The sequence below is a fragment of the Sarcophilus harrisii genome, chromosome 6 (assembly GCF_902635505.1).
Source record: "Sarcophilus harrisii chromosome 6, mSarHar1.11, whole genome shotgun sequence".
In the NCBI taxonomy this organism is placed as follows: domain Eukaryota; kingdom Metazoa; phylum Chordata; class Mammalia; order Dasyuromorphia; family Dasyuridae; genus Sarcophilus; species Sarcophilus harrisii.
In genome coordinates, this window is record NC_045431.1 from 191,549,914 (window position 1) to 191,565,316 (window position 15,403).

Sequence of the window (15,403 nt, forward strand, 5' to 3'; positions counted from 1 at the left end):
TAAACTGTAAAAGAGGAACCAAATATTCACTGAAATACAGCAGGAAGCAAAGAGGCCATCTGCTTCAATCTGTAGTTGAACAAGAGGTCACTTGATAAATCCAAGCCTTTGCTTGAAGCCCTCAAGTGAAGGGAGACCTCCTCATTGCCTGAGATAGTCCATTTATGCTTTTGGATCCCTTTGATTATTAGAACTTTTTTTATATACATCAGGCCTAAATCTGTTTTCTCTGCAACTTCCACTATTGATCGTAGGATTTGTTTTATGGCCAAGCAAAACAAAATTAATTTCTCTTGCAAATGACAGCCTTTCAGATGCTTAAATATAATTATTATGTTCTCAAGTCTTCCTGCTTCAAACTAAATAACCCTAGTTCTTCAATCCTCATATGTCATTGTCTCCAATCCCCTCAATTTTTTGGGCATTCTATTTTATCAATGTCCTTCCTAAAATGAAATGTCTAGAAAATAGTTCTAAAGACTCATTATCATTGATTTTTATTATTGAGCTTTATGTTATTCTTTCTGTTTATTCCTGATGCTCTGAATTTTAGTACAGTAAAGCTTTTAAGACCTGAGATTACTGGAAAATTTACTCTGGGAATTTCAACCAGCATCAATGTCAAGTTATGCCATTCGTAGTTTTACTTTTGTCTTCCCATAAAAAGCTGGATCCTGACACTTGTAGTGAGGTTTTAAAAGTCACTATGGGTTTCAGACATTCATTTTTCTGAATGGAACGTAGTTGGTATCAGCCACTCAGTAATATATGTGCTAGATGGTATACTATACATTGCACAAATGAGACCTTTTCAGCCTACAGGGAGCTTACATTTTAATTTGAGCAAAAGGAGAGTAACATGATAAGTTCATAGAAAGTAATTACAGAATACATTAAAAATTAAATCAAAGAAACTTTTGAAGAGATCTGAGTTGCAATGACTGTGGAGGTAATGAGAGATGTCAGTATAGGGTATAAAGTTGTTATGACAATTTTTACATTGGCACCAAGATGGAAGATAAAATATACTCTCAACCAGCAGCAAGAAGACATGTGCATCAAGAATAATAATTTGCAGTCAAATTAGAAAAATATGGTAGGGCCAGATTGAAGATGACTTTGTATGCTTTAAAAAAATGTCATTTGTATTTTTGTGGCAAAGAGGAGCCACGGAACAGTGTTCAAACTTAGGAAACAAGGACACCTATATATAGTCTGTGGACTTAGAAAAGCACATATTGACATTATCTATGTTTTATTCTATTATTAATTTATTTTGCTAACTATTTCTGTTACATTTTAATCTGGTTTTGTGTGTATGCATTTAAGTGCTATGGGTGCATACAGCCCTTATCATTGTAGTTGATATTTCTATTATGGAAACTTGAGCAGAAGAGCAAAGTAATTTGATTGGCCTTTGCTTTAGATCAGTTAGATCAGTTTTGTATGGAAGCTGGATTGGGAGAAGGGAGAGACTGGATACAGGGAGAATCAGGTAGGAGATTTTATGTAAAAATCCAGGCAGGGAGTAATGGAAGGACCTGATCTAGGGTGGTTGAATGAATAGAGAAAAGGGGACTGAAAACAAAGGTATTGATGAGAGAGAAGCAACAAACCTTGATAACTGATTGAATTATGGAAAAAAGAATAAGTGAGTGAAGAATTGAGAGGCCTCGATTGCAAACCTGGATGACTACAAGAATAGTGAAGCTCTTAAAAATAGAGGAAAAAGTTATTGAATAGGTATAGTCAAGAGAGAGAAGACAATGAGTTCTGTTTTGAATGTATTTAACATTGGGATTCCTTCAATATTTGCAAGTGTATATATATCCAGTAGATAGTTGGAGGTGTGGGAATGTAGCTCAGGGAGAGAAATAAGGGTTTGTTAGATTTTTGTATTGGTCTGTAAAGAAATGTTGAACAGAGAAAAGAAAGCCCAGGATCCAGGATCCAAGATATAGGATCCTGGATTTATACATAGGTATGATGTGCCACATCATGTAGGACACATAGTGTCCTTATAGAGCATGTCTGTCTGTTAAATGGATAGGAAGAAAATCTAGAGAGAATGGTAATTTCTAAATGCCTGAGAGAAGATAGTATTGTATATTTATTTAAATAATACTTTATTTTTTCCCCAATTACATGTCAAGAACATTTTTATAAAATTTAGAGTTCCAAATTTTTTCCCTCCCCATTTGATAAAGTTTATACATGTGCTGTCATGTAAAACATGTTTTCATATTAGTCCCAGTTGTGAAAGAAGAAATAGATCAAAAGGAAAAAGAAAACATGAGAAAGAATAAAGTAAATGAAAAAGTATACTTTAATCTGCATTCTGAGCCCATCATTTTTTAATCTGGTTGTAGGTAGCATTTTCCTTTGTGATCCTTTGTACGTGTTTTAGATTATTGTATTGTTCTGAAGAGTTGAGTCAAAAGAGTTGATCATCACAACTAATACGTGTACATTATTTTCTTGGTTCTGCTCATTTCACCTTGCATCAGTTTGTACAAATCTTTCCAGGTTTTTCTGAAATCTGCCTGTTCATCATTTCATATTGCATAATAGTATTCAGTTACTTTGATATACCATAGCTTGTTCAACCATTCCATAATTGATGAATATGTCCTTGATTTATAATATTTTGCCACCACAAAAAGGGGTGTTGTAAATATTTTTGTACATAAAAGTCCTATCCTATCTCTTTGGGATACAGACCTAGTAGTAGTACTGCTTGTTCTGAGAGTATGCTCAGTTTGATTGCCCTTTGGATGTAGTTCCAAATTGCTCTCCAGAAGAGTTGGATCAGCTGACAAGTCCACCAACAATGTTGCAATTTTTCCACATCCTTTCCAACATTTATCACTTTTTTTTGGTAAGGTAGTAAGAAAGTATTATTTAGAAGGCGAGAGTTGTCAGCTGTCAGATCCTGTAGAGAGTTCGATAAGGATGAGGACTGAGAAAATGCCATTGTATTAAACAATAAAGACATCATTGGTCATCTTGGAGAATACACTTTTACTTCGTGGTACACAAAGAAATCATTATAAACCAATAGTTATGCTACATGTCAATATAACTTAAAATCTGAACAATTGCATTAAGTCTTCTTTGAGATAATTGACACTTTTTTAGTTTTAGGTTAATTAGGAAATATGTGTTGTGTTTTACTTCAGAATTATAAAAGTAGTTTGTAGTTTATCAAGTAAATATTTTTGTCATTTTATCATGAAATATTTTTTATATTTCTAGGAATTCAAAGAAGATAATTATTAAATACCTGCTCTAAAACTTACTAGAAATCTATACTAAATTGGTTAGTTCTCTGAAGGGAAAATAAAGAAAAAAACTTAAAATTCAATTTTGTATTTGTGCAAGACAGATTTCTAATCTCACAAATACCAGCTTTATTTTAAATCCAGAGATTTTTTATTATTTACATGTGAAGCAAACATGCATTTTTCTAACAGTATCTTTGATTATAATTATATATTCATTTTTTCCCCTTAGGCCAAATAGAATACTACGCCTTCGCTTCAGTCATTTTGCTACAGAGTGTAGTTGGGATCATCTATATGTTTATGATGGGGACTCCATTTATGCCCCATTAGTGGCTGCTTTTAGGTAAGTTCAAGTTAAATTAAATAGTAATTATTTGTTATTTGATTTCTGAATTGTAAATAATAACTTGTTTGTATTCTTAAAAAACTGGCTTCAGTCTAGCCAGAAATTGACTCATCTGTCATATGTCCCAGGGGACAAAGCAATAGCCCAGGAGTTAAAAAGACTTTGTTTTCACTCTTGGCACTGCCACCTACAAGCCGTATAAACCAGCCAAGTTACTTAGCTTTTCACTTAATATCCTTGAACCTCATAGATGTGCATATGGTTTTCTTAATAGTATTGGCTATCAGGATCAAAAAAGTTATATGAAGGAGTTTTGAAGGTTATTAAATTTCAAAGGTTATGTAAATTCGTGGTAATTTTATTCTTAAGTAACATTGTATTTGAGGTTTCCTAAATATAAGTACCTATTTAGGTGAACTTCCACCTTGTTCATTGACCTAACCTCCAAATTACACATTTTTTTCTCTGACAGCCATCTTTATTTCCCTCTAACTAGAATTTTAGTTCCTTGGCTCTGATAGGTGAGCTTTCTTGCACTTTGATATAGGCATCTGATTTTTACTAAATGTCTGATTATGGGAAATTTACTTAACCTGTCTGTGCTCAGTTTCCTCATCTGTAAAATGGAAATGATAATATCTATAGTACTTAATTCACAAAGTTGTTATGAGGTTGAAATGAGACAGTGTATAAAAAATGGTTTGAAAATAAGAATTACACAACATATTCAACATGTATTAGACTACCTGCCTAGCTAGGGGACGGAGTAGGGGGAAGGAGGGGAAAAGTTTGGAACAAAATAAGAATTACATTAATATCATCTATTATCATTCACTTAGTATATGATCTTATTTACGATACTCCCTCCTTCACATTTTCCTTCTCTTTTAAAGGAAAAGGTTGGACTTGATCACTAACTAAAGGCCATTCATCTCTATCATTCTAGGATTCTATTAGTACATGATATATTATAGTGCAAGATATATGCAACTAGTTCGAGACAGTAATAGGATAGAGTTTATAAGCAAGTAAGACTTCTTTATAAAAATTTGTATTTGTTCCAAAGTATGCTGATCCTTTAAGAATGAGTGTTAAATGAATATTTAACATGTATTGGTCAACCTGCCAGCTGGTTGGAGGGAGGAGGTGGGTGGGGAGGGGATGGGGAGAAGGAGGGGAAAAATTGGAACAAAAGGTTTGGCAATTGTCAATGCTATAAAATTACCCATGCATATAACTTGTAAATAAAAAGCTATAACAATAATAATAATAATAATAAAAAGAATGAGTGTTAAATAAATGAGTGAATGAATACATGATTAATTGCTAAATTAACATTATAGATTAACTTCTGTAGCAGTTCAGTAGGGGAAAATAAATTTATTGGAATGATCATGGATTGCTTTAAGGAATAGAAAAGATTTAAAGAATGGGTAGAGTTTTTGAGTGACAGAGAAGGAAGGGGGAAATGGTTTGATTCAAGTTTAGAAACAGGAAGAGGTGTGATTTTGAAAGATGACTAATTTGACTGGAGCCAGGAGCTTTTCTGTAAATACTTGTTGCATTTCAAATAAGAATAGTGGGAGATATGGTTGGAAATGTTAATTGTGATTTTCATGTCCAAGGTAAGGACTTTTGAATTTATCCTATAATGAACAAAGAGCTATTTATAATTTTTAACCAAGGGAGTGATATAATCAAAGCTTTCTTTAAAAAAAAAAATGTGATTCATGGCCCAACTATCTGGGTTCCTCCCTAATGTCACAGTCTCCTAGTGTGCTGATAGAGGAAGTAGAAATGTCATTAAAGACAACAAAGATGAGAAAGGCAGGCATTGGAATAACAAATGGGGATGGTAGAACAAATGAGAGTTTTATGTATGGGAAGTGTTGGTGGGCATTTTTGTCATCATGAGAAGGAACCAGTAGATGGGGTGAGATGGAAGATAAGAGACAATGTGAGAATAATAGTAGGCTGAGTCTGCTAGAAAAGAGTGAAAGGATAGAATCAAAGCTCCATGTCACGTATAAGGATTGACCCTGGCAAATAGAAAGGCTACCATTGGAGGTAAAGGAAGATATAATGGGGGATATTGGAGCTCTTTGGAGAATGACCTCATTTTTTCATTGTAGTATGAGATGAGGTGAAGAAAACATCAGAGATAGTGTAATAGGTTAGGGTTAGGTTTGAAAGAGCCACTGTGGAGAGAAGTGTAGGGAGTAGAATGGTTGCCTTGCTACAGGGAGGGCTTACATAAATTAGTTCAAAAAAATTTGTAGTGGACCAAATCAGCACCCTCATAGCAGAGCAAGCTGCTTTGGACTTTCTGCTAGGCCCTGACAGAGAAGTAGGTGAGAGAGATAAAGAGGGATTAACGCTGAAAAGAGAATATCTTCTCAGTGGGCAGGGGGTCCTAACAGGAAGCTATGCCAAGGAGAGAGAGAACTTCCTTGGCATGGCATGGTCCTGCTTTTAAAAGGTCCTCTGCTAAGAAATGAGCCCCCAAGTTGCTCTTTTAAAAGAGATTTGAAATTTCAATTGAATGAGATTATTGCCCCCAGGTCTACATTTCCAGTCGAATGGGACTATTTACTAGGAGTGGTCCTGAGCCAATCTTCATTCCAATAGGGGTCGATAGAAATAAAAGTAATGTAGCGCAGAGATACTAAACTCCTTGCTGAATTAGGAAATGTTTAAGAAAAGAAGTTAAAATATCATTTAAAATCGATAATGTTAATTTGTGGTTTTTCTAAATCAAAATGTTGCTTTGAGTTTTCATTTGAATTTGATACCACTGCTGCAGAGCTGAATTGGTTCATGAAGGAGTGGAAGTAGGGAAGAGAAGAGTATAGTCAGTACAAGAGTATGAAGGGCTAGAGGGAGTGTAGGTCATCATAAGGACAAAGAACAGGATTAGGGTTTGTAAGACATAAGAAAAAATAAGATGATAAGAAACTGATCAAATAAAATAATTTTAGAGTAGATAAATATGGAAGGGGAACACTTGTGAGTGAAGGCAAGATCAAGGACACTTTTGCCTTTGCCCATTAGTACTAGAAATAGTCATGACTTAAGAAGTAGTATTGAATAAACAAGGGGAAAAATGCAAGCCAAAGTAAATTGGTGATTAGCTGGACCAGTGAATCATACATGAAGCCATATTTGGAGTTGTATTTGATGAGGAAAGTATAGTAATTATATATGTTGCATATATAATCAACTCTGGCCTGGTTATCCTAACACCTTAGTATACTTTCTTTCATCTCAAGATATCATTTTACCATTCTCCAGTGACATTTCATAGATGTAGGAAAATATTTGGCATAGTTGTTATGCAAGGTATACATTTATAGCAAAGAGGGTATATTATGGTCATGGTCTTGAACAGCTATGTAGATTTCACACCTGGAAAAATCTTAAAACTAGAATTGTTTTACCTATTAAGTTTAAGGGAAGAAAAAAATTACCATAAATCTTTGGTTTTTAAAACTGGAGTCCTCATCTTCTTTCTTCCCCACTCCAAATCAACAAATGATTTCAAGGAATAATAATAATTGAGTTCTTGGCCCATCTTCTTAATCTGTGGGTTGTGACCCCATATGGGGTCTCATAACTAACTATGGAAGTTTCAAAATTATGATTTATTATCAGTAAATATTTGATTTGTATACCTATTTTATATACTTATATACCCAAAGTCATATAAAAATTTCTCAGGCAAAAAAGGGGTTTTGTGTATGAATCTAGTTCAGTCTATTAGGGGATCAGGTGATAAGAAGGTATCTGGATCCTGTTTTCTTCTGAATGGTGATCTCATCAGCTCCTATGGATTTAATTATCCTCTCTATACTGATGATTCTCAAATCTTCTTATCCAGCCTTAATTTTTCTGCTGACTTCCAGTCTCAGATTTTTGCATAGCCCTTCCTCACTAAATCTAATTCCCTTGAAAGTCATGGCATCATACCTTCCTGATTTCTTGGTCCTCTTCACAACTAAGGAAAAGCAACAACAGAATACAATGGACTAGAATTCATCTGAGATTGAGTTCTTTGGAAGATTTTCTAGTTAAATGGGGCAACAACTTCATCTAGATAAGATAGTCTATATGGGGTTCATCACACATTCTTGCTGTTATTGTGTACAATGTATAACACATTACACTTCTGCTTGTTTCTCTCAGCATCAGTTTATGTAAATTTTTCCAGGACTTTCTAAAATCAGCTTGTTCATTTTTTATTCAACAATAATATTTCATTACTTTCATATGTCACAACTTGTTGAGCTATTCCTCAATTGATGGGCTTCTAGTCATTTTCCAATTGTTTGCTACCACAAAAAGAGTTGCTACAGACATTTTGCACATGTAGGTCCTTTTCCTTCCTTTATGATTGATTGCCTTGGGATACAGACCCAGTGATGGCACTGCTAAGTGAAAGTATGCACAGTTTTATAGCCCTTTGGGTATAGTTCTAGATTGCTCTCCAGAATAGTTGAATCATTTCACAACTCCACCAACGATGGATTAATGTCCCAGTTTTCCCACATCTCCTCCAACATTTATCATTGTCTTTTCCTCTTCCAAGAAATCTTATTGGTCTTGTGTTCAATTCACAATTTTTTTCTTTAAAACTTTGCTTTGTAACTGCTTTGATGTAGTTGTCTTCTGAGTTTGTGTGTGGATCTTCCCTGTCACCATAGTGGTCAGACTAATTTTTAAAATTTGTGTTGTTGTTTCCTCATTTTTCAACCTATTTCTTGAATTTTTAACCTTATGTTAAAGTTGGGCTTTGCTTCAAGAGTTGCTTGGATGGGCTTTTTAGATGTCCCCATCAGAGAGTCTTTTGAACATTTTTTGAAAATGTAAAAACCAGAAAAAAATAATTACTAAGAAGTTGAAAACTGTAGACAAAAATAAAATTTTATTTTACTTTAAATATGTTATTCACAAGGTTTTGTAAATATGTGATGAATTCCACTAAAGCTTCAAAAGGAAAAGACTAATGTGGGCAAAGAAATGACAATAGAAATAAATGTAGAATCTTTTTTTTTTTCTTTTTTTTTTTTTTTTTTCAAAAAAGGCAGTTGAGGTTGGATGACTTGCTTAAGGTCACAGCTAATAAGTGTCAAGCCTTTGAGTCCATATTTGAATTCAGATCCTCCTGACTCTAGGATAACAGTGATCTGTTATCCACTTTACCACTTAGCTGCTCCAATAAATGTAGAATCTTAACCCTATTACTAAAATATAGAGTGTTTAATCATGTGCTGGTTTCACCTAAGAACATGGAAAAAGTCATAAAATGTTTTTTGACTTTGACTTTTCTAAATGTTTCAAGTGTCTAAAATATTTTTGTTTGTATTGATGCACCTAGTACTTCCATTTAAAAAATCAAAACTGTTCATTATAGAGATTTACAGGTTCATATGTTTAAGAAATAAATGTAGTTTTTTTTTTTTTTTTTTTTGTGTGTGTGCAAAAAAAGCAGTTGAGGTTGGATGACTTGCTTAAGGTCACAGCTAATAAGTGTCAAGTCTCTGAGTCCATATTTGAATTCAGATCCTCCTGACTCTAGGACCAGTGATCTGTTATCCACTTTACCACTTAGCTGCTCCTATAAATGTAGAATCTTAACCCTATTACTAAAATATAGAGTGTTTAATCATGTGCTGGTTTCACCTAAGGACATGGAAAAAGTCATAAATTATAAAGTCAAAATGTTTTTTGACTTTGACTTTTCTAAATGTTTCAAGTGTCTAAAATATTTTTGTTTGTATTGATGCACCTAGTACTTCCATTTAAAAAATCAAAACTGTTTATTATAGAGATTTCCAGGTACACATATATAAAAATGTTCTATTAAAATTTAAAAAGATGAACAATTTTTAAGAGGTAACGAATTGTTATAAAACACTTGAAAAATGTTTAACTTTGTAATCTTCTAATAGATGCAAATTAAAACAACTTTGAGGTACTACCAAATTAGCTAAGATAATTAAAAGAAATAGAAACCAGTGTTACTGGGATTATAATTAAAAAAGTAGAATTTATTAGATAATTCATTTTGCTAAGTATTGTGTAGGATCATTGTGCCAGATATAATAGAACATCTATAAATAGCTTCTGTATTAATTTGGCTCTCTCTTTCATTTGGGGGAAGGGTATGGATTTCTAATTTTGTTTGTGTAGGGTATTTCCAGGTAAGAAAATTCCTAACATTGCAGGTCAATTCTTCTGCAGTTTTGAGTCTTCAAAGCATTGTCTCTGTATTATATAGCCAGTATTAGTCTGAAATGGTATCTGACCTCTTGTCTTCCTGATTCTTAGTTTCTATTCACTGTATCAAACTATCTTTCTGATAGATTTCTGTTGACAAGGTTCTTTTCTTTTTATTTGCTAATATTTTTAGTGGTTGTGCTGTGACTCTAGAGAAGCAGTTTATTTCAAAAGAAAGCATAGTAGGCTTTATATCCAAAAGTTGGGTTCTGAAGCATAAGTCTCTACTTATTGATTTTGTGATTGTTACACAATTATACTCTACTTTGAGTCTCAGAGTCTTTTTTTCCTCCTCTATTGGATAGAATGTGAAAAATGCCATTTATGGGGAAAAACTGAAAGAAAATCATTATTTAGCATAAAGCAAAATACTTTCATGTCCACGAAAGTTGTTAATAAGAAAAGGTAATCAGATGCTGTTCATTAATACTGATGTTCCATTAAGAAGAATAAACTAAAAATGTATTGGGAAAGATAAGAAAGCACTTGTCCAATTGTTTAAACCAAGGAATAGGTGACAGGCAGGAGCTTGAAGAAAGTCTTTGTTTGGGGATTGTTTGTTAAAGGGGGTATGAATGTCCATTTTTTGAGATATGTCACCTTTTCTCCTGAGAGTTAATGGAAGTTAGAAAAAATTTTAAAACTACAACATTTAAATATTATACCATGAAACATTATAAAATCACTGGCAATCTCATTTGACTACCTATACTAAGTTTTGAAGTTACATAGTGATGTTTTTATGAGGTTATAGAGCAAATAGTTGATCCTTAATGACATCTTACAAAATTTGAATTGCCTATTCATTGGGGAGGTCAGTATTTCAATACTACAGAGTTCTTCAGTTTAGTAAACTGATTCAAAGAAGTAGCAGTTGCTTCTAATTCTAACTAATGTTGAAAGAGATAGCTGTTCAAAAACTCTTCCTGACACAACAAAATGAGAGAATCATTCTAGACAATCAGTCATATCTTGAAGAGTTTGTTTTCCTGTTATGTTTCTGGCATTATAATAGACCAAGGTCATAATTATACCTTTCTAGTAATAACAGCAACTTTCCTTCACATAACATTTCTTTTTGTTTTAATAAAGCATTTATATAGGACTTTACAGTTTTCAGTATATTTTAATATATATTTTATGATTAGCTCATTATAACATAAGTAGATACATGTTTGCATTTTATCAGCAAACCAGAGACTTAGGGATAGTTTGCCTTATATCTACAGGCTAATAACCATGAAAATTTTACCAAAGCTTGGATAAATTTGTCTTAATTTACAAACCTTCTAATACATTTCAAATGCTGTTTGTTTATTTTTTATCTTGCTATCTTGTTATGGGTCTCTTTTTTTCTAGGGCTACTAACTTGCTAAAGTGAAATGCATTGTCAGGCCATAAGCATCAAATCTGTCTTTATGACTTCATTGATCAACATGTATCAGAATTGTATCTTATTCTGGTCCCCTTGAGTACTTTTAGTCAGTTTGGTAAATAAATTTATAAGCAGCAATATAAAGTGGCAATCATAGAAAGGAAGATTGCAGATTGGAACCTCCAAGTCATATATAAACTGTCTCAAAGATCTAAGGAGCATGACTTTTAAATTGTTATCATATAATCACCAAAAAAATCACATCTTGGTATCATGTGCTGAATCAGAGGAAGCTAGCAAGGCTTTGGTCTTCTGTCAATCTCAGACAAATTTCAGACATCTATATTTAGACCAGAATAACACCAAATGGGGCTGAAATGATGTGGTAAAACCTTAAAGTTTTACCAACAACTTTGAGGTAATTTGAATATGTTAAAGAACTAATTTCAAGGTGGTACAAGTAAAAGTTAGTATGCCCTTCAAAAACCCTATAAAAGGAGACCCTTAATCTCCCCCCTAGCACTTTTCCATCTCCTCTGGGTCTGTTCTGCTAGTTGCTCCTAACAATTGTTGTTTGAGTGTTTCTCTGTGTCTCTCCTCCTCTTTGTCCTCCTTTTCCTCCTCTTCCTCTTTCCCATCATGGCCTGCTTGACAAGGACTTCAGTCCTTGTCCCCATGTTGTCTAATATCTCTGGTGTGAGGGCTGTCCTTTTCAGTCTTCCCTCAGCAGGATAGAGCAATATCTTCTGGTTGCCATGAAGGTTACTGAAGCAGGTGCTGTGGGTGCTTAGAGTTCTTGTTAGACATCTAAGAGCCAAAATCAGCCTCTGTATCCTAAGGCATCATCAGATGTCTTGACTTTTGTCTTGCTGCTAGACTTTGATGACCAACAACATTGAGTAACTCAGCCTCATTTAAATCCAATTTATTTACAAGTCAAATGATATTGCCCCATATCATTTACATACCTCTAGGTCTTGTGGTGATAGGCAAGTGACAGTAGTAGGTACAGAAACACTGGGAGCTATAGTCACTTTGTACACAGATGGCCTAGGCCATAGGGTTGTTTTCTCACGGTGCTAAAGCGGCAATGTGACTTAGTAGCCCCTCTTTTAAGGCTGCATTGATTACTCCCTGGCATGAGAAAGGAACTAGGAAAAGTGTCCTAAAAATTGTCTGTTTCACCTAATTGCTTATTATGGTACTTGGGAATCCTACCCTGTGATCGAAACACACACACACACCCCTTGTGAAGATGATTCCACTAACCATTGGTACATGGAATATGTACACCATTAGGACAACATGAAAGCCAGTAGATCTGAAAGACAAACAGCTCTTGTGAGAGAACTCAGCAGGTATCACATTGAAATAGTAATTAATCCTGAGTGAAACAAGGCTGGCAGATGACAGTCAGCTAACTGAAGTCAGAGCTGGATACATGTTTTTCTGGAGTGGCAGTGGTGGAGAGTGTTGTGAAGCTTGTATATGTTTCATAATCAAACTAGTCTTGTTAACAAGCTTCTATGCTTCCCCAAAGGAGTGAACAACAGGTTTGTGACAATGTGATTGCCACTTGCAGAAAGTACCATGCCATTGTCATCATTGTGTATGCTTGCACCAGGACAAAGCCTGATGATGAGGTCAAAGAAAAATTTTATGAAGATTTGGAGAAACTCATCATCGGGGTGCTTCTGAAAGAAGACAAGCTTATAGTTCTGGGTGACTTTAATGCAAGGGTATCCGACATAATGGGAAGACTTTGGGAGGAATGGAGTTGTTGGAAACAGCAATGGGCACTTACTACTGAAGATTTGTACATATCATGACTTTCTTATCCAAAATACTATCTTCTGTTTATTTCAGTGTAGTAAAAAAAACAAAAAACAAACTTCATGGACACAGCCTTGCAGCAAACATTGTCATTTAACAGACTGTGTCATTGTAAGAAGAGACAGGTGAGAGTGATGAAAAAAAGTGATATATAGTATAGTGTGCTGGACTGATCATAAACTTATCTTCTCCAAACTAAATATTATTCAACAAAAGTGTTGGCTCCAAAACAAAATGACTAATAGGGAACAATGTTAACTGACTAATCAGTTGATTAATCACTTCTCCAAGAAGAAACAATTTGTTACTTATTTGGAGAGAAAGTTGAGCCAATACACAGTTGAGCAGGAAAAGAGTGGAAAGCTTTCAGAGATTTGGTGTACAGCACTACATTTGCTTATCTAGGCTAGACCCACTGACAAGCATCAACATGAAAATGATGAGGAAAGTCAGAAGCTGCTAAATGAAAAATGAGACCTCTGCAGAATTTATCAGCAGGACAGTTGATCTGTTTAAAAGGCAGCGTTTAACTCCTTCAAAAGTAAATTGCAGGCATTCTTAGCTCAATTAAAAATCCTGAAGAAATCCAAAGCACTTTTATGATGCCCTGAAGGCTATTTATGGGCCCAAGACCCCTGATGTATCTCAACTACTTAGTGCTTATGGAGCTACTTTGATTAGTGATAAGAACATGGTCTTAGAGAGAGGGAGCAGAACTGAGATCTGTACACAGCAGTCATTGTTGATTTGACCAAAGTTTTTGATATTATTGTGAACGCTTATGGAAAGTTATGACAAAATTTGGTTGCTTAGAAAAATTCATCAGCATTGTATGTCATTTTCACAACAGCATGTTTGCAAGGGTTCTGGATAATGGACAGTGTGCATTCACACTTTCCCGGTCACCATGGAGTGAAGCAGGTATATGTGCTTGCTCCCATGTTGGATGATGTTTTCATCCGTGTGCTTTCACTGAGGATGAAAATGGCATCAAGGGTCAGCATCCTGCTGATGATAAATTGCTTAACTTGAAAAGGCAACAAGATAAGACTAAAGTGGAGGGAGAGTTGGTTGTTGTATGCTTTTTTGTTCACAGATAAGTATATATTCATTGTAGACCCTGAAGTCTATACAACAAAGTATGGTTTGGTTCTCTTCATCTTGTATTAATTTTGGCCTAACAATTAACACCAAGAAAACAGCGCTTCTCTGTCAGCCAGCACTATACCATTCACATGTGGAGAACCATTGGTTATACAAATGGAAAAATTATAGAATGCTGTGGGTAAGTTCCCGTACTTCACAGTACGTTTTCCAGTGATGTACACGTGATGATGACATTGGTGCATATACTGTCAGATCTAGCTCAGTGGTTAGAAGACTCTGGAAAAAAGTCTGGGAGAGAAGAGATATTAGACTGCCTACCAAAACTGAAAGTCTACAGAGATATTATACATTGTTGTATGTCTGTGAAACATGGAATCTATCAGTTCTATGCTAGCAAACTAAATAGCTTCCTTTTGAGTTGTCTTAGGAAGATTCTGAAGATCATCTAGCAGGATAAGATACGTTAGTATCTTAGTACCTCCCTGAGAACCTTTCTTGAGCTTAATTGCCAATAATTCAAATTGTACTGCAGAGAGTACAATTCTGGTGGACTGGCCATATTGTTCAAATGTCAAACGTATATTTGCCTAAAAGACTATTTTGTGAAGAAATTAAACAAGACAAGTGCTCACATGGAGGTTAGAAGAAGCAATATATGGATTTAACTATACTTTAACATTTAACATGTATTGGACTACTTGCCATCTAGGGGAGAAGGGGTGGAGGGAAGAAGGGGGAAAGTTGGAAAAGAAGGTTTTGCAAGGGTCAATGCTGAAAAATTACCCCTGCATATGTTTTGTAAATAAAAAGCTATAATTTGGGGGGGGGGAAGGAGTAGCAGCAATATAAGGACACTAAAGGTTTTTCTGAAGAATTTTGGAATCAATTGTTCCACATGGGAGTTACTGGGAAAGAATTGTCCAGCATCGTGTACCTGCTATCCAAAAAGGTGCTGTGCTCTATGAGCAAAGCAAAATTTTGATAACTTAAAAGAAAAGTGATATGTACAAATTTAGTCATCTCCACTCCTAATGTTCTTGTGGAGTATTTATGCCTGACTTGTGGTAGAACCTAGATAATTTAATTATCAATTCAATTAGCCTGTTTCCCATGTCTCATAGCTCAATTTGCAATTTTTTTTTTTATTTAATAGCCTTTTATTTACAGGTTATATGCATGGGT

At 34.6% G+C, this 15,403-nt stretch overlaps 1 protein-coding gene across 1 annotated transcript in view; it reads left to right on the plus strand.

The window, feature by feature from the left end:
- ATRN (attractin) overlaps window positions 1-15,403 on the plus strand; it is a 222,722-nt gene that overhangs the window by 30,835 nt on the left and 176,484 nt on the right. Inside the window, exon 4 of the mRNA XM_031943544.1 lies at window positions 3,346-3,627. Within this exon, the coding sequence (XP_031799404.1) occupies window positions 3,346-3,627 (282 nt within the window). The remainder of the gene's footprint in view (window positions 1-3,345; window positions 3,628-15,403) is intronic.